A 20337-nucleotide genomic window follows, 5' to 3' on the forward strand; every position below is an offset into this window, starting at 1 on the left:
GGAAAGAGACCGTGTCTATTGAGGTTTTAGGTTCCATGAGGGATATATCTAGCAGGCATCATGGTGACTTACGGGGAGGGAGCAGTCAGTTTCACCTCAGGACGGGGAAGTGACACATGAGCTGAGGCTTGTAAAGAGACAAACTGATGACTGTGAGAGTGAGGACAGTGTCTGTGAGTAAAAGGGGAGGGCCCGGGAATTCCAGGTGGAGAAAGGAACGTGAGGAGAGTCAGCAAGAAAGTGACTAGAGAGACAGCCAGATAAGAGCAAGACCAGGAATTTCGGGGAAAGAGAACAGAGAAACAATAGCTTGAGATGCATTTTTGTGTGGTTAATACTCTTTTTTCCATCTTGTTAATAATTTAATAATATTCCTTCACCAAATACTTACTAAGCTCCAGCTATGTGCCTGGTGCTACAGCTACAATTTCCTTCCCAGCTCTTTTTAGTGGGAATGGTAAATGATGAGGGTCTGGTCCTCACACCTTACATCTCTGAATATTGCCTGGTCCCGAGGGAGCCCTCCATATGTACCTGTTCACAGTTGCCTGACTGAAGTTGCCATAAATTATAAAATAACTTTCCCAGGGCTCTCCTCTTCTTTTGGTTCCCCCTCCCCTATTATCTATTCAAATTCACATGAATTGTTTCTGTCAAAGAACCAGAAGAGACGGTAAGTTTAGTTGGAATGGAACTGTGAAACTATTTCTGGAAAAAAAGGTCACAGATCAAAATGGCAAACATCATCACACGCACACACACACATTTCCTGTGTCAAATAAGTTCTCTTAATTTTCCAAGTAACAAATAACTCTTCCATGTCACACATCACAACTGACTAAGCACTGCCAGCCCAAGTTCAAGGTCAGACTAGACCTCTAAAGAAGGTAAGGCTGTGAAGGGATCTGCCTCTATTAACTGAGGTCAGTCTAAGGGGCCTTTAGGCCTTGATCCCGTGCTTAAGAAATTGATATAAGGTCCTAGGCAGCAGCCAAGATGATTCCGGCCCTAAGAGGCCTCTGCTTGGGTTATTTGGGATCAAAACCATGTCTCTCCTTTGGGATTGTGTAATATTTTTTTCTTAAAGTAGAAAAGACACGTTTATCACCTCCTAAAAAGTCTTGTTTGCATAGTATGTCACCCAACTGCACACGAAATGTCTTAAGCATTGAATGTTTTGTTGTTTTACTTTCTGTGATTCAAAGAAGACAATCTGGAAACAGTATTAATTTCTAAGCTGAGGATATACCTAACGCAAGGGGAAATAAGTAGCCTCAGGTTAAGCGTGTCTTTTTGGGGCAGACGTGGCCTCTGCAGGCCATGGAAGGTTCTGAAGGGAGGGATGAGCTGCAGTCTTGAAGGCATGCAGACCAGAGGTGAAAAGCAGTTGAAGCAGTGGACAGAAGTGTGTGCTGCTGTGTTCAGTCCTGGGCTGAGCTACAGGAAACCCACATTTATCCGGGAGGGAAGTTGTTGCTAGGCAACTGGGAGAATGTGGATTTGAAGCATGTTTCTTGCAACCTGACAGTTGTTAAGCATCAAATGAAAAGGGAGGAAGCGGGCTTCAGTGGTGAGGGGGCAACCAGGAGGGGACACCCTGAGTGCTAGGAAATGCGTCATCAGTGGAGAATTCAGACTCAATCACTGGGGGGTTGGGGGACATGCCAAACGGTCTCTACCAGGAGGTCACAGAGACACGCAGTCTCCCAGAATGAGAGGGAACTGAGTGTCTCAACTCGAGGGTGGGCTCTCGGGTATGTGAACAGACAAGTTTTGGGACTCTGGCTCAACAGAAACTAGGTCTTTTTCTGTCCGTCCCAGTATCTGTGGTTAATGAAAGCAAAACTGAGCTTGGAATCTAGAGGCAGCCAAAAGGTCACTCCATGAGACAGACCTTCTCCTAGTCTGGGGGGTCTGAAGAAGGAGAAATGGGGAGCAAAGTGCCTCTCAAAAGAAGCTATGCTTTCATAAGAGCAAAATGCTTTTTGTTCAAAGTGTTTTTCCATCTTTTCTCTAATGTGAATTTCATTACTATTCTATGAGTTATGTAGGACAAGTCTTATTTTCTCGATTTTACAGATGGAAGGCTAAGATTTCCTTTAAATGGCAGCAAGTTAGGAGCCAACATAGAGCCAGGGCCCAGTCTCTCAGTCACTAAGAGATGCCTGTATGCCCCAGCAGCTGCCCAGGCCTGTGGTCCTCACGCCATTGGATCCTGTGCTCAGGGGCCGGGAGGATGCTGAAGGGGGCAGGGAGGATGCTGAAGGGCACAGGGAGGATGCTAAATACTTCATAAACAGAGTTAAGGAAGAATCTGTGTATATTGAGACCTCTTAGTAAAGGATGCATATTAGTGGTAGGTAGAAAAACATTTTAATGTAAAGGCTATTAACCTGGGGTCTGGCTTCAGCTGCTCCATGAGCCCCATCCTGGATGTCCCTGTGAACTTAGTTTTCTTTAGGGAACAGGTCTAGAGCTGTAGTCAGATTCTCGAAGGTAATCCTAACCCATAAGAAAGGTTAAGGGCTACTGTTCTATAGAGATAAAACTTATCGGAAGCCAAAACCCTTCTTAAAACCAACTGACCCTGGAGAGAACCTGACGCCTCACACATTGGTGCACACATTGTAGGCGCCTAGTGCGTATTTACTGAACAAAGGCCAGGACCCCGGGACTCATTATCCTCAATGGCAGCCTTCCCAGGGGCCTGCTCTTGTCTTAAGTGACTTCAGTTTTGACCTCTCAGTATTTCTTTCTTTGTAAATCCATAAAAGCAACATCTGATCTGTCATGAAAATAAGCCCTGGCCTACTGCCTGCCTGGAGCTGAAAAGACATCAAGGCAGGCAAGTGACAATTGAGCCAGTAGGCTCAATGTGCATGAAGGGGCCTCTCTTCTATTTCATTTTTATTTCTTCTTTGTTGAAATCCGTTCACCCAGAGGATATTTTGATTGTAATAGGTAAAGATTTTTGTAGATGCAGGCAGAAAAAATACTAACGCTATAAATCAAATATACTTGCTGTGGCTTGAATATTTTCATAAAACCCCCCAAAAACAACAACAAAAACCTTCCTGACTTAGTTTTGTTTCCTCCCAACAGCCCTGCTGTTCCCCGGTACTGGCACTCGGGCATCACTCCTTTCTCTTCTCCCCTTCCCAAAACCCTCACGGAGAAGTGGGAGAAATTGGAAAGAAAGAGGAAGTCATGACGTCATTAGTGGGACCTCACTGTAAAATCCTGTAGATGTGGGGGCTTTCCCAGACACTTGACGCAGCAATATCCATCCGAAAATTGAAATGCATAGTTGAAATTTAACAATCTGCAATGAATGACCCAGGAGAGCAGCAACTGTGGCAACTCTCACTGGGCAGGGGGCGGTCCACCCACGCTTCTCCCCAGTGACTCAGGAATTCAGGGAGCCAGAGCCAAGAATGAAACAGGGCATTGATAGGCGCATGTAGTCAGAACCCCAAGATTGGGCCCTTTTCTTCCTGGAACTCGATGTCCAGCCACCCCGTAGTCAAAGAGACACGGATAAAATGCAATCAGAAAAGTAAAAATGGCAACAGAGCAGTGGTTGGGGGACAGAAAAGAAAGCTGAATCATGCCACACTGGAAGCCTTTTCAAAGGAAAACCGTGAGCCCAAATGCCGAGGAGGCTGACTTTTCTCTATCAACAAGCATTTAGGAGGGGGAAGGGAGGGAGACTCAGACTTCCCAGCAGCATGGCAGGTCCTCGGTTCCCCTGCCGAACTTCCACAAATAAACATTCAAAGCAGAAGGACAGATTTGCTTCTCAGCAAGATTTCAAAGCTGTGCACCAGAGTTGGAGAGAAAACAGGAAGGATGGTAGGGGGAAGAGGGGGAGGAGGAAGGGAAGGAGGAGGAGGGGCATGCATGCCTTGGGCCAAATCAGATGGGAAGCCTCCCAACCTCTCACCCAAAACTGACACACCATTTTTTATGAGGTGCGAAACATTTCAGGTAGTGTTGGCACTAATAATACCTCGGGCCCAGGTCTGAGCTTCTGGGTTTCAAGCTGGGGGCGTTAAGCCTGCAAAGGCCGCAGGTGAAGACAAGCTCCTTCAGGTGAAACCAAGAGGGGCTATTAATAAACTTCTTTGGAGAAAATCCAGTCATTTGGCTCTTATTTCTCTCCCAGTCCACCTAGGTCACCAATCTGTGTGTGCACATGCAAGTGAGCGTGTGCGATAGTGTGCAAGTGAGTGTGTGGGTGTACGAGCTGGGATGGGTGGGATGGTGTGGGAGGGATGTAGTAAGGCCATGGGCACTGCCTTTGGATTGTTTGAAGATGACAACACTCACTTCTGATCTCCAAGGAACCGACAGAAAACACAGCTGGTCTCAGTCGATGCTAACCCCAGCGCCCCCCCTCCGATTCTCTGGGCTCCACAGGTTCCCATGTCTCAGAGGTTGCACCCACACCCCCAGCTCCTGACTCAAAGTGGGCAGGTGCCGTCACGGTGGTTTACTGAGATTTTCCCTCTTTCTTTGTTAATGAGAACTCATGTGGCATTTAATAAAACCTTATTTATACACTGGCCTACGTGCGTATGAGAAACAGCCCAGAACAGAAGGCCCGGCATTCCCGCACTGCAGCTAAGCATGGCTGCGCGCCAACCAGCTGCAATAACAGCCGCGTCCCGGCGGGGCCCCTTCTCCGGCCCCAGAGCAGCCCCTACCTGCCTGATGCTCCTTCCAGAGGGTCGGAGGGTCTGCCCTGGCCTTTCTGGGCCTGCCTCAGGCTTGTTTTTCTAAAAACCCAAATAGGATGGGCCCAGGAGCAATAAAGGCAAAGTCCCATTTTAATGCCTGCAATTTCTTTCAGGTTTCTTTTTTTTTTCTTTGTAAATTTTTGTTTTTAGTGTAATCCATTTGTCAAATGGAAAAGCACATTTTAAAGGCACCAGAAGACTAGATGTGTCCTGCTTCGGTTGGATCTTTCCCCACCGAGATGGAAGCAGGAGTGAGAGGAGAGCAGGTAGGGGCGGTGCTCTGAGGTTAACTGAGGCTGGCTCCCGCAGGGCTTTCTCCTCTGGGCAGTCTCCCGGTCCACTGCAGGCTCTGTCGCTCACCAGCTTTGTTAAGAGAACAGGAGAGAGAAAGCATCTCCACACCACGGTGGTCTCATGGGCGATCAAATGAAGGTTCTTTGGACCCTCAGAGGTGTGTGGGGTACTATTATCATGCATGGTCTATAGAGACTGAGGTGGTAAATCAAACTCTGGGTCAGTGATTCTCAATCTCGGCTGGACATTGGACTTATCTGGGAAGCTTTTTAACACAGTGAAGTCAAGGCTGCACCCTAGGCCAGCTGACTCAGAATCTCTGGGAGTGGGGGCCAGGCATTTGTAGGACACATTGAATCACTGGGGAAGCTTCTAAAAACTGCTGCTCGGGGGGACAAATGCTGCTGGTGTTGGCCCTTTCTAGGCTGCACTGCTGTGAAATGTCCTGTTTGCTTGTCTCTGGTCTGGCTGTGAGTTCAGTGAGGGTGGAAGGTTCACATTTGGAGCCTTGGCCTCAGCACAACGCCCGGCCCTTCACAGGTGCCTGATGCAGGTTTGAGTGCCTGCACACAGAAACGGAGAAAGCAAGCCCCCAGGACCCAGCTGAGGTCTGCAAGGGCGACAGGTCAAGGTAGCCCAGGGTTTCTGAATGCTAGCATTTGCCAAGGCAGCATGTGAAGGTGTAAGGAAAGACTTTCTGGTCTTTCTTGTCTGATAAAGAACCATTTGGAAGCCAGTGTCCTGAGTTTTGGTTCTAGTCTCCGATGGAAAGTTTTACCCAGGTGCCCATTTACCCTACTATCTCTGGCATTGACATCCCAGAATCAATGGGCATGTCCTGGGAGGTAAATTTACCTATACTGGTGGCCAAGGTGCTTCAAGAAGGGAAGAAGGATGCTTGCTGCTCCCTTCACGGTGACGAGAGGATTGCACGAACCTGGGTACCCGGGCCCTGCCTGCAAAGCCCAGGTGCACAGACATTGTTCATTCTGCCCGTTCTGCAAAGCATGCAGGCCCTGGACACCTGAGAGGGAGCCTCTGGCGGCTCTGCAGACACCAGCACTGGACTCCTGGCTGTGCTGGTATTCAGCTGCCTGGAATAAGGGAGCTTTGTCACCTCACTCTTCTGTCTGATTCTGAAAACAAGTCAAGGAGTGTGTCTAAAATCAGGTTCTTTTTGAAACTTTGGAGAGAGACATTTGGACTACATTGCTTTTTAGTCTTCCTACAGTGTGGTGAGCCAGGAGACCTTTTCTGGGGTCCTGGGCTCTCACTGATGGTGGCATCCCTAGCCTCTGACCCTTCATAACTCACTCTGGGGCCCCACCCTGACGAGCTGGGAAAATTGTAGAGTAACTTTCCACAAAAAGTCACACATTGAAAGGGATTAAGCGTGGACTGTGCCAGAAACTACGGTGTCTTATTTTATGTTGCTTCATTTTTAAAAGCCTTCAGCTTGCTTTTTAAGACAAGCTGAAAGTGAGTTTCCTGGGACTTGAGAGAGCAGTCATAAAACAGACAAAACACAGTTCCTCAATCAAGTTCTTAGTGACTGACATTCCCTACAACACAGTTCTAGAAATTAAAATGTAGGCAAAAGAAAAAAACATAATTCCATGCTAGAAATATTATATATGCCACCTTCTCTGAAGGATTCTAATTTTGAGTGTTTCTGAAAGTGTGGCCTACCACGGTCTTCATCAGAATCGCCTAAGGTAACAGGATAGATTCTGGGCCCGGCCTGGTTCTTCTGAATCAGAGTAATTGGGGGTGGGGATTTAGAACTTGAATCTTTTACCAACTTCTCTGAGAGTTTTTGTTTTTCGTCTGTTTGTTTGTTTGTTTTTATTGAGACAGAGTCTTGCTCTGTCACCCAGGCTGGAGTGCACTGGTGCAATCTTGGCTCACTGCAAGCTCTGCCTCCCGGGTTCACGCCATTCTCCGCCCTCAGCCTCCTCAGTAGCTGGGATTACAGGCGCCCGCCACCACGCCTGGCTAATTATTTTTTTTGTATTTTTTAGTAGAGTCGAGGTTTCACCGTGTTGGCCAGGATGGTCTCCATCTCCTGACCTCATGATCCGCCTGCCTCGGCCTCCCAAAGTGTTGGGATTACAGGCGTGAGCCACTGCGCCCGGCCCTCTGATGGTTTTTATGCACTTTGCAGTGTGAAAACCTCTGCTCTACACCTCCTTTATCTAGTTCCTTCTCATCTTATCCTTCTAGCAAAGGAGGAGATATTTTCAGGTCCCAAGCAGTCTGTCTGGGATGCAGTTCTAGAACAAAGAGTTGAGCTAGATCAGGGCTTTCCAAATTTTTGAGACTATGAAACTTTCTCTGTCAGTTTTTCTCTCTAGAAACACCAACCACTGAGGTTGAGACCAGTTCCAGAGGAAGAAGCACGGGGCCTTCATTTATTAAAATTTATGAAATGTTTTGCATATACTTTTTCTTGTATAATTCCTACCACTCTATAAAGTATTATATTTGTTTTATAGATGAGTACTGGGACGAGAAAAGGTTCAATATCTTACCACGATCACCTGGCTAGGAAATAGCAGGTCAGGGAGTCAAACCAGGCCTCCTCCTTCCTTTACCACTCTGCTAGAGGAGGTAAAGGGGATTATCCCCACATTTAGAGTGGACACAAACATGCCACAGCCACATACCTAATGGTGAACCTCATAGTGACTTCTGGGTCCCTAGGCCACTGTTCTAGAAATACTATCAGTTGTGATTTTTTGAGCCTGGGAGCCTGGAGCTTTCGCAAGGATTGTCCGGAACACCAGGCTCACGCCTTCCCCAAGGTCAATTCGTGAGGCTCTGCTGCCCCAGGAATCACCTTGCAATGGGCGAGCAGCCAAACCCCTCCCTTACCACATGGAAGAGCTTGAAGAAGTCCACGTTGGCATACAGAGTGTCTTCTATCCACTGTAGGGTGCCCTGGGAGAGGGAGCACAAGGCATAGCGTACAGTCTGTGCCCCGCGTCGCTGGCTGAAGATGATGAAGCGCTCCAGGAGGGCCTCGCTGCAGGCGATGTCCTTCAGCGCCAGGTCCGGGACTCCGTGAGCAAACTGCAGGGAGAAGAGGCAACACTAGAAACTGCCCCGTGGTAGGAAAGACACCCACGTCCTAACCCACGGAACCTAGGAATACCTTATGTTACACGGCGACAGGAATTAAGATCGCAGATGGGATTAAAGCCACTGATTAGCTGATTTTAAAATAAGGAGATTATTTTGGCTTTTCTAGGTGGGCCCCTGTGTAATCACAAGGGTCCCTTAAATGTAGAAGAGGGAGGCAGAAGAAACAGAGTTGTGTGATGTGAGAAAGACTTGATAAGCCCCCACTGGCCTTGGAGATGGAAGGAGACCACTAGCCAAAGAATGTAGAGTGTCTCCGGAGGCTGAAGGAGGCAGGAAAATGGATTTTTCTCTAGAACTCCGCAGTAAGGAACGCAGTCCTGCTGATGCCCTAACTTTCAGACTTGTGACCTCCAGAACCGTAAGATAATGCATCTGTGTTGTTTGAAGCCACTAAGTTTGTGGTAATTTATTACAGCAGCAATAGGAAACCAATACGATCCCCATCCCTCACCTTATCAGAGTGCCATTTACAATTCAAGGGATCCCCTTCTTACAGCATGATGTTACAGTACCATCAAGGCTTCCTCTCTGAAGGTGGGGTTGAGGAGTAGCTAGAACAAATTTGCTCTTGGATTTAGCAAACAAAAGTACCAGATGCCCAGTTGAATTTGAATTTCAGATAAATGAATAATTTTTAGTACAAATATGTCCCAAATTGGGTCCAAATAGAACACACTTATTTGAAAAAATTATTTGTCGTTTATCTGAAATTTGAATTTAACTAGACACCCTGCATCTATTTTGTCTGGAGACCCTAAGCCCTGCATAGCGCACATTCTGCAGCTCCCAGGGAGCTCAAGGATAGTGGTTCTTGAAGTACAACCCTCGTGATGGCCTCTCAAGGATCAGGTGGCAGGGGAGAGACCTGGACCTTGGCCAGGGACCGGTGGCCACCCAGCACCTTAACTGGCTCCTGGAGTCCTGGACTCCCATAGCAGTGGACGGACCCTGAGTACCGTGGGCAAATTCATGAGATTCCCGGGGCACCACAGTCTCCCATGACATCTAATGACACGGCTCTCTGGGCTGGAGGGCAGAACAGGCCTGAGCTCTGCCACCTCCTACACTGTCCAGACTACACATGGCAGCCTGGTCCCCACACGAGGCACAGGTCACAGCTGACCATGAGTCGGTGTGGACACTTTGAATCTCAGGGACCCATAAAACATAGTGAAACCGGAGCATTGAAGAGGGCGTGTTAAGAACAGCTACTAAAAGCAGCTAGTATTTACTGAGTGTTTACTATGTGTCAGGCACCCTTCCAAGTGTTCACATATATTATTTCTTTTAACTTCAACTGCCACGGTGGTAGGCACTTTTACTATTTCCATTTTACAAATGAGGAAATGAGAGGCACAGAGTGGTTAATTAACTTGCCTGAAGTTACATAGCTAAGTGTGTGGCCTTGTGAGATTTGAACCCAGAGTTTAACCATCACCTGTTAACTCTCCAGTGAATAGGGAAGGGGGAGAAGGCAGGACAAAGAAGGGTGGGTTTATAAATTATTTCACTGAGGAGGCAGCATCAGAGCTGGGCCTTGAAGCATGTCCAGGAGTTTACTGGGCTGGGGGTGAGCCAGAGAACTGTGTCCCTGTCATCTTCTAATTCCCTAGATGGAGAGAGGGGATGGTGAGGTTCTTTCTGAGCTGTGCTCAGACCCCAGGCAGAAAGGACCAGGAGGGGTATCCAGTCCTGATGGTAAGGACACAAATCCATGTTCAATGAGCGTGAGCGACAACACAGAGGTGAGCTCCCATGTTGGACAGCACCCAGAGAGAACGTTGCCGTCGTGATGGACAGTTTTGGGAACAGTGCCGATAAGGAGACCTGGGGCTGGATGGAGGTGGAGATACAGATCAGGAGCTAGAGGACAGGTGAGCCCAGGAGGCAAAGCATCCTGGGAAGTGGGCGGGGAGGGCCAGGTCGGCTGGAACGTGCCTCTGCGAAGTGCAGATGGCTCAGCATTTGCTAATCAGCAGAGCATCAGCTCATCAGAGCCAGCAACACGAAATAAAGGCACAACCTGGTGACCCCGGCCTCCATTCTCCCACATGAAAGGCCTCGGCACCGATGCCAGAAGCACAGCGCTAGAGATCCAAATGTCACATTAGTAAGGAACTGGAAAGAAATTTCCCTGAAATTCCTGTCCTTATCTTCATCTCCCTTTTATTACCAACTGGAAGTCATCACAGGCATTGTCAGGACTTGAGTTTTACGAGCTGAAGAGAAAGCAAAGGGGAAAATGAGCAATCGGTGCCGACAGCACCCCCTCTGTGGGGGTGGGAGAGGAAGCTAAACAGGGCCTGGCCGGAGCCGCACCACCCAGGGCCTGGGCACTGCAGGCGCCAAGCTCACTCTGCCTCCAGGCTGACCCTGGGTTCCCCTTGTCTAGTTTCGGTGAAAACCTCAGGGTCTGAGAAGCCAGAAAAGCAGGTATGAGCTCCTTCATTGTGCAGTGTGAGAACCTGCTTCCAGGAGCCGGTGCTGACCAGGTGGGGTGGGGTCCCTCACTCCTCTGGACTCAGACAGCACCCTGTGCAGACCTTGATCTCAGGGTTGACACAGGCTCTGAGGTTCTGTTTATGTCTCGTTCTCTCCTGGAGTCTGGAGGAGGATCAGACCCAGCCAGGAGGGAGTCGGGAGGGTGTCTGGGATATCAGCTGCTGCAGATCTTGCATTCTCGTTGTGTTCGTCACACTGAAGAAGCTGGGCGGGGAGCCCAGAAGGCCCAGAGGACAGCTGCGGTTCTCACACCTGAGCCTGCAGAATCACCTGGAGGGCTTGTGAAGCACAGATTGCTAGGCCTTATCCCAGGGCTTTGGACCCAGTTCGCCTGATAATTTGCATTCCTAACAAGCTCCCAGGCATCGCTGATGCTGCTGGTCTCTGGCTTTGAGAGCCACTGGACTGAAGTAAGAAACACTGGATTAGGATTGAGAGGACCTGGATTCCGTCTGGCTCTGACAATTTCTAGCCCTGTAACTGTGCACAAATCACCCCATCACCAGACGCCCAAGCCTCCTTCTCTGTTTGACCCATCTCAGGATTGTTGTGAGGAGTAAGGGAGCTAAGGGATGTGCAAGTCATGAGTTAGTGGTAAGAATGCTCTGCATAAATAGAGGAGATTATTTAAAGGGGTTAGATAACTTGGGGGTGTATACACAGGTTAGAAATGTGCCAGGGGATAGAAGAAGGAGTTTGCCTGGTGCCGAGAAGGAAGTGGTCCAGGAAAGCAGAGGTGGGCTCTTCTGCAGCATCTCAGGTTCTGTAGCCTCGGGACGCCACCCCGGCACTTGCCAACACTGCGCTGGCAGCTTCCCAGCCCGGAACTCCCCTCTCACTTACTGTGTGGCTGACAGACAACTCTGCTCAAATACCACCTCCTCAGAAGGCCTTCCTGAGCATCCCCCTTAAACCTGCCCCTCCGTCCCTCTCTAACCCCTGACTCTACCAGATTTTCCTTGCAGCACCCATCACAGCCAGAAGTCACACAGCGGAGTCTCTGCTTACCTGAGCATCGCCTGTGGCCCCACTGGAATGGAAGTTCCCTGGCCTGAGGTTTTGCCTGTCTGGTTCACACTGTGTTCTAGTACTTACAACTGTCCCTAAATATTTCAGTAATAAATGAATAGACTTCTGTTTCCTCATCTATAAAGAGGAGGTTATGCCCCATGATCTCCAAGGTTCCTTCCAGTTATAAAAACCTGAGATGTTTTAAGGTCACCAGGATGTGTGCAGCTTCGAATCCTATGTTGAAAATGATCATGATCTCAAGTGATCTCCTAGTTTTTTTCTAAATACAAGGCATTAAGTGATGGATTCTGAATGTGAACACAAGGAAGAAAGAAGAAAAAAGCCAACATATTTCTTGCCTTTCTCAGGCTGGGTGCTTCCCCCTCCCCTCCAGGGACCACCGGCCAGTGACACCCACCTACCTGCTCCGGACGGACTTGAGAGTTGATCAGAAGGTAGACCACTGAGTCAGACAGGCCGATGTTTTTAATGAGAAATAGTGTCAGTGTTTCTTCGTCTTTCAAGATATCCCTTATTCGTATTCCTCTTCCTACATATGAATAAGAGAAAGAACAGGGTGTTGAAGGGGAAATGGGTCAAAAAAAGGAAAACAGCCAGAGTCAGTTGGAAACACTTCTAACTCAACTCTCAGAGGAAGGCTCTGTTCTTGGGGTCTCTGGGAGCCGCTAGAGGTGAGGCTCTTGCCAGTGGGCTGCCCCCAACACAGTCACAACATTGACTGCTGAAGCAGCTGGGCCCAATTTAGTAAGAAGGTGGAAAAAGTTAGCCAGGGCTGGATGGGGGTGTCAGATGCTTTGTGGGGTTGGTCTAGGACAGTGCTTCTCATTGAGGTGGGGCTGGGGAGCTGAAACGGGAATTTCATCCTCCTGGGAATATTTGGCAAGATCTAAAGACATTTCTGGGTGTCACAACTGGGGAGGTGCTGGTGGGTAGAGGCCAGGGATGCTGCTAAACATCCTGCAAGGCCCAGGACACTCCTCCCTCCCCCACACAAATGGTTATGTGGCCCCAAGTGTCAGTAATGCTGAGGCTGAGAAACTCCGGTCTAGGATTGGAGGAGACACGTGCTCTTCCCACACTGCAGCTGTCACAGGGTAGAGGACCCCTCTGGGTGTTTCTATCATCCCAGCTTGGGCTGAGATGCTCAGGGCACTGACATGGACTAAGAGAGATGAGTTGGGGCCGTTAAGGGCAGGAAAAGCTCCACGTAGAAAGAGGAGAGCCAGGCACATGTCTGGGCTTGCGTGACGAGCTCTAGTCACGCTCCCTCCAGCTCCTCTCAACACCTGTGGGAAGCAGGGTTTCTTTATAAGGAGGCATAAAGAACACCTAACAGTTAAGGTGACCTTGGGGCAAGTGATTGAGCCTGTCCCTGTGTCTGCACTTTCCACATCTACTTCATAGGATTGTTGACGCGGGGTAAGGAATGTGAAGTGCTTAGCTCCCAGGCCTCAAAACAGCACTCAATAAATGCTTGTTATGATCGAATTAATATCATTCTTACCCCTCCTGGGAGATTCACACAAGCACCTTCCTCCTCGGCCGGCTTCCAGGGCCAATGCTCAGCCTCAGCCTCGCTAGTGCTATAGTTCATGAGGCTCTGGCCAGAGAAGAGCCTTATGGGCCTGGATGTCTACGAAAGGACTTCAACATAAAGGGAAAGCACTGGGGTGCATGAAAATGCCAATCTCTTCACCCCGAGTTCTTCAGGGGCATGAGTGACTGTTTATCTCCCAGTTCTCTAACTTTAACCATCACATGTCCCCATACTTTCCTGGTCCCAATTCCACAGCATCTCATCCTCTCCCTCTCCCAATTCTCCCCTCCCCAAGTGGCTAAGAGGCCTGCCCCTGTGTGCTGGACAGCCACCCTTCTCATCCCCAGCTTGTGCCTTTCCCTGAACAGCACCATATCCAGATTTATGTTGCAGCTAGTTTCCTCTGGAAGGGTCTTGCGCCAACCCCACAGGCCTGTCCATGCAGCTAGGGCAGGGGAAGCCGGTCCTGAAGTTCGACCACACAGTGGCACAGTGGCTTCTCTCACAGTAATGGGTGCCCTGAGAGTTGTGCCCACTGTCACTCCCCTTTGCATAGGAAAGATCCGAGGACTATGGGGAAAGCTGGACACAGGGCCCCAAGGGAGGAGGAGGGCTCTGAGAGGGGCTGCTCCCTTCTATTCTAGTCTTCCGTCTTCAAAAACATAAATCCGGCTGTCTTCCAAACCCAGCCCTCCTGCTTTTCCTCCTGTCCCTGGGTGCCAGCTCCATTGTTCTTTTCCCAATTACCCCTTCATACACAGCCTTGTACACTCTCACTCCACCGACACCATCCCCAACACACGCACACACAAACATGCACACACATGCACGCACACACGTGCACACATGCATGCACATGCACGCATATGCAGACACACGCACGCATATGCAGACACACACACACGGGAGATCTCTTGAGAGTTGGGGGCTATGGCTCCTGCTTTTATTATGCTCCTCATTGTACCTAGCAATGCTGGGTGCACAGATGCAAGCCCTTGAAGTCACCTCTCTCTGACACCCAGCATTAAAGACTGACATCCAATCAGTCTCAATAGATATCTGTTGAGTGACATGAGGCATTCAGTAAATAATTGTTGTCTTGACCTGACAGTCAGGACTCCATTTGACTGTTTATCTCTTCGTTATTCTTTAACTCACTCACCTGACCTTACATACAAATATCTTGCTGGGGAGAAGGGGCAAAACAAGAAAAGCTGGGAGTGATGTTGCCCAGGCTTGGCACACCAGACCACCCAGGAGACAGGGCTGCCATGGCTGTGGGGGGAAGGGGGAGTGTGCTGGCTGCTGGTATCCCGAGGAGGGCGGGGGCCCAGGTGAAGACCGATACCAGACAGAAGCTTCCCTAGACTCCTGAGGGAGAAATGTGAACTGGGAGCCTGAGGAAAGAAAAATAAATTTCGTTTAAAATGTGGTTCTTCTTGTTCCCTTCCCTGGGAAGATTAGAGGCTTGGGGGTGGGGCTGCTGAGGCCCCAGGAGCTGAGGGTGGGGGTAGGAGGGAAGCCAGGAGAATGTAGGAGGCTCCCGGGAAGAAGGTGTTTTAAAGATGATTGAGAGACCACAGAGCTTGCTTCGAGGGAGAGGGAAGGGGGCTCCATGCCTGCTCTTTTACCATTAATCCTCCCTGCTGAGAATGCAGTACTACCGGTTTGCCATGAAAGAAAACCTCTGCGTGGGTCAACCAGCGGCATACCTTCCCAGGTGGCTGCGCAGAAGCACGCACCAGCACCAGCCCCGCCACCCCCACCCGCTCGCTTTGAAAGGTGGGCTCTTCTGCAACGTTGGCCTGAGGAGTCCGTGCTCACAGTGGGCAGCGCCCCGGTGGATCTCGACAGCCTGAAACAGCCTGTGTTCCTGACAGTGCCCTTCAGGCCCTGGCCTGGGATTTCCTCCAAGACCGTGTCCCTTACTTGGGGATGGACCCCTGTTCCCTCTCACAGCCTCTAAGGCCAGGGATCTTGCAGAGCCCCCATTCCCAGAGGGCCGTGGCCAGCCTTTCCTGAGCCCTTGTCCCCAGATTTGCTCTGTTAGGGACTTCTCACAGCCCGAAGCCTGCAGAAGGAACCATCCGCATACCAATTCAAAATCAGTCCTGCTCTGGGGTTAAGAAGTAGAGATTTTGGTTCTCATATCCACATTGTAAAAGCCACGGAGAAACTGTGGTTTGAAATTACTTCCTTCACACTTCCTCCCAGCAGGACTCAATCTGATGATCAGACACGTAAGTGAAATGTCTACCTCATCATCAAACCCACTGGATGCATGAGGTATGTCATCCCGCCAGGAGCTGGACAGCCCACGTCTGCATCTGTTTGTTTAAATTAGGAAAAAAACACCTTCTGGTTGGTGCATAGGGGAAGGGGGGTTTCTTACTATTAAAATGGTAATTGTACTCACACCATATAAGGTTCTTCAAACTTGGGCTCACTAAAATAAACTTTTCTACCCAGGGCAGCAAAGAATGGAGTGTTTGTAATGCGGTTTGTAGAAGTGACTACATAAAGTCTATGCTTTACTAGTTTGAAACAATGAGAACGTAATTGAGAATCTTGATGCACCGATCTGGTCATACGCCTGTCCTTTCTCACTCGGGTTGGGAGAGAAGCCTTCAGAAGGTGGCTGCATGGGAGGAGGATCAGATTCTCCTTGGAGAAGTTTCCCCTGTTGACTCTCCTGTGCCCCTGAATCCCCTACTTCCCTCCACCGGGCCCCACACGCACTGTGGTCATTTTCTGCTCACTCATCTCTCACCTTCTGCCCTGTGAGCCCTCTGAGGGCTGGCATTTGCCTGACTCATCTCTCCACCCCCAGAGACTAGCCCAGTGCCTGGCTCCCAGGAGGCACCGAAAGTCAGCTGAATGTTGAAGGAGCTGCACGCACGCAGGGGAAGGTGCCTCCGGGGCTGATTTCAACCATTCTCCCACATTTCTTGTTTGGAACCTGCAGCAGAAGCTGTTCTATCGATACAGCCTCTCCCATTTCCCTGGTAGACCCCTTGGTGACCCCTTCCTCATCCCTGTCAACCTCTAAGGTCATCCTTAGAGTCAACTCCCAATCCTAGGAGCATACATCTCCCAGAAGCCCCTAACAGCTGCTTTCGTGGCCTCTGAGCCCCGTTTCCTGGGCAATCTCCCCCAGAGCAGCCTTTTCTCAGAGGGCACGCTCCACACACAAAGCTGCAGTAACCCCTGGATTTCGGGGGCTTTACTTCCTCACGACCACTCATTTCCTCTGCTCTTGTGAGTGGGATCCAGTGGCCATGTCCAGTCGCTCTAGCCATCCACAGAGGAGCCTACTACACATGTGACAGCACACAACACCCACTCACACTTTGTAAAGGCACACTGGTGTTGTTACTCTCGGATTGTCTCTTGTTCTTCTCCTGCGAGGAGAGACACAGGAGAGGGAGCCCCTTCATCCTTCCTCTTCACTCTTCCTGACTCCAGGTGGCTCCCTCCCTGGTGCCCAGCTCCTGCCATCTTCCTGCACAACCATGGTGTCCATGTGGGGCCAACATCCTCACCTCCCATTTCCTCCTTCCCCTCACCATGCACCTGCACCTTTGTTCCACTTCACCATGGCCACATCTGGGGGCCAGTCATCACCCACCCTGCCTTCGAAATCCTGAATTCACATATTTCACTTTCTGACCACAGCCATTAACCCTTTCATCTTGTTCATTTTCTCAATCACTTAAACAGGGTCATGGCACCCACTGAGACTTCTGTTCCCTTGCCTCTTCATTTCCCCCAGTCCATTTCAGTACTCATCTGCCTTCTCATCCTTCCTCGTGCAGCCTGGACTTGATGCATGTAGTCCAGTCCCTGCCTTCAGCCTCCTGCCTGTTGACCTGTGGTGCCTCCATACACACCCCCGGCCCTGCATCACCCACTTTCCACTTGCTTTGCCTCAGGGCCTGGGTGCTAAATATTACTGGGAGAAATAGTACAATTATGCATATTTATGTCATGATAACACATGATCTCTGACTTCCCTGGCTCCTTAATGATAGTTGGCCTTGCTTCTTCATGTTCCTGGTTAGCTCTCGCTCTAGAACTCTGTGAGAGTTGCTCCATATCTTTACCAAACTCTGTAAACTCCTCTCCCCGCCCCCAGCCCTTGACCTAGCCTCATACTTCCCATAGTGCCATCTGTCTTAGCATTCTTTCTGTCTCTAGACTTAACGTGGATGAGACCTTTCCTGCCTTCCTTCCCAACTTCCTACCTTCCAGGCTTCTGTGGAGGAAGAGGCATCTTCACCAAGGTGATGCTCAAGCCGCCTCTACACCCCATCCCTTCCTGCCTCCGCTAGTATATTTCTCACCAAATCTCCCTGTTCTTTTCTATATCTTCAGTCTCTCCATAGGTGAGGCAAGTGATGCTTGAGAGCACTGCAGTCTCGCTTACCTGCAATTCTCTCCGGGTGAGTCCGGAGGGTGTCCATGAATTGGGACAAGATGCGTAGCTCTGTCCAAATACGGCCAAGGTGCTGGCTCTCTGGTGCATTCATGAGGAGTTCTTGAAAATCTCGATATACCCTTGCCAAGCTGTAAGGACAAAGCCTCATTAATAAGGAAATAGCTGTTATTTTTATAATAGTAATAACATCTCATGCTATATATATATATATATTTTTATCTCGCTCTGTCGCCCAGGCTGGAGTGCAGTGGCATGATCTCAGCTCACTGCAAGCTCTGCCCCCCAGGTTCACGCTATTCTCCTGCCTCAGCCTCCTGAGTAGCTGGGACTACAGGCGCCCGCCACACGTCCGGCTAATTTTTTGTATTTTTAGTAGAGACGGGGCTTCATTGTGTTAGCCAGAATGGTCTCGATCTCCTGACCTCGCGATCCACCCGCCTCGGCCTCCCAAAGTGCTGGGATTACAGGCATGAGCCATCGCACTCGGCCATCTCATGCTATTTTTAAAGATCCTATGTGACTGACCAAGCTACTACATTGAGTATCCTTACAATACTGCCAAGGCAGAAGAAAGAGATAATTTTACTTCCTTGTACATATAGGCTAACTGACAGGGATGGTGAGCGATCTGTTCAGTCTCCCAGTTTTGGCAGGGCCTGGTCACCTCTAGTCCCATGCTCTGTGTGTCTCTTGCCCAGAGAAGCTTTAGACAGGGTGACACTGGTGGATATCACTGGAGGTTTTATCCAGTTTTTACCCAATTCTCTGAGATCTGTCCTTCCACCCATTCACGCAGGTAGGCTCTGAGAGCCATGCTTCATCCACAAGGACCTCCCTGCACACACACACAGGCACGCACGCACATGCAGGCCTCTGCCAAGGCTGATGGGACAGGGAGAATAAAGCTGGGTCAACCCAATTTGTTCCCAGGAATTTGGATGGTGTTTAGAGATGAGCTTCTGATTGCCCAGGCCGAGGTGCTGTGAATTGCACGAACAATGGCAACCCAGGCATTGAGGAGCAGGGGAGACTGGTCCAGGGAGAGAGGTGAATGGAGTAACACAGAGGCCAGGCCTTGCAGGCCCCGATGGAAGAGAGCTGAGGAAGCAGCTCCTGACAGCTCTCCAGGTCTTGGCATGCCCCTCCTGAGCCCTGCCTTGCTGCCCTTGGCTCTGTGAGAATGTCTAGTATCCATAGATTTCCTTCTGGGGTTTCAGATCGCTTGAATGGGTTTCCGTGACTTGCAAGCAAAATAACCTTGAATAAGCCAATATTTCACTCATAATGTGTGTGCGAAACATGAAACCCAACTTTCCGGGTTCAAATGCCAAGTACAGCTGGAGTCTGGATCCCCCTTCTCCAACTCCCACCCCTCAGTTTTCCCCAATAACATCTATAGACACTGCCAGGGCCGTTCCCCCAAAGCTCCATGCAGCCTCCACTGAGCTGTCTCCAGGCCTCCCTGATCCCACCGTGTGACCCCACATGATCTCTCTGGATGGGCAGGTGTTTCTTAAGCTGAAAGTGCAGTTGTAAACTAAAACTGCAAGGCAGTGCTTGCAGCAATATGAGCCCCGCTAAATGCCACTTCCTTGACTTTGCTAGGAAGACAGATGTTTCCTCTTCTATTATCCTGTAATCCGGGGGGTCAGCAAACATAAAAATCACAGGCTTACAGGTCATACAGTCTCTGTCACAACTACTCAACTCTGCCATTGTAGGGCACATGCAGCCATAGTTTGTTCACAGTGGGGAAGGCTACCTCCAATCATTAGCTTGACCTACCAAACTTTTTTTCTTTTTAGTCTAAAACCAGGCTTCTCCTGGAAGAATCATACTGAGCTCCTCCAAGGAAAAAACTAAAGTAACCAGGTATCTCAGTTTTCACCTAGCCTGGTGTTTATACAGGTAGGGTAAAGCCTGCTCCCCAACAGGCCCTTGCTGGTGGCCTTCAGGTATAGGCTGCACAAGGTGCTGCTTAAGGTCAGCACAGCGGGTGAGGGATGGCCCTGTCCACACCCTAGGCTTCTGTCTCTAGGATATGTTTCCATGATGTTCTCCCAATGCTCTGAAAGGGAATTCCGAAGGCAGACCCTCTTCCTATGGGATTCGACTTGAATTTTGATCCTAGACCTGAGGCTACTAACCTGGCATCTACAATTCCCTGAAATCAGATGTACAGTGTAACGTTTGGTATGTGGCCATTTTTCTTGGGAGAGGGGTCATTGGTTTTCATCAGCTTTGCAGAATAGCCTGCAGGCCCACAGTGAAGAGCCACTGCACCCGAGCCATATTCCAAGATCTCACCACTCCAGGGTGCCAATGGCAATTACAACAGAAGATTTGGAAATTGTATTTTTCTCCCAAGAAGTAAACTTCACTTTGTAAACCTGACTTCATTTACCTTCTCAATGCTCCCTGACATTTTTCCTAGCCCTTAGATGCCCAAGAAAGCTTTTAAAGGAAGAGAGATCTGTCCAGGTTGATCAGGGTGAGGGAACTGAGTTTTTCTCCTACAATGATTCACTCCACCCAAGCAGGTCAATGACCAGAAGGCAGTGGACACATCTCTGCAGCGGGCTGCCATCAGACTCCAGGTCACATTCTGGAGATATAAGGACCAAGAAATTTTGTGCATGTGGCCTTAGGTT

General features: G+C 49.5%; 1 protein-coding gene across 1 annotated transcript in view; it reads right to left on the reverse strand.

The window, feature by feature from the left end:
• LOC116464043 (retinal-specific phospholipid-transporting ATPase ABCA4) overlaps window positions 1–20291 on the reverse strand; it is a gene marked incomplete at both ends in the record, with an annotated part of 63133 nt that extends 42842 nt beyond the window's left edge. Inside the window, 4 exons of the mRNA XM_058434956.1 lie at window positions 7908–8105; window positions 12113–12240; window positions 17675–17814; window positions 20219–20291. Coding sequence (XP_058290939.1) covers window positions 7908–8105; window positions 12113–12240; window positions 17675–17814; window positions 20219–20291 — 539 coding nt within the window. The remainder of the gene's footprint in view (window positions 1–7907; window positions 8106–12112; window positions 12241–17674; window positions 17815–20218) is intronic.
• Window positions 20292–20337: the final 46 nt, after the last annotated feature.

This window comes from Hylobates moloch, unplaced genomic scaffold (genome assembly GCF_009828535.3).
Source record: "Hylobates moloch isolate HMO894 unplaced genomic scaffold, HMol_V3 SCAFFOLD_144, whole genome shotgun sequence".
In the NCBI taxonomy this organism is placed as follows: domain Eukaryota; kingdom Metazoa; phylum Chordata; class Mammalia; order Primates; family Hylobatidae; genus Hylobates; species Hylobates moloch.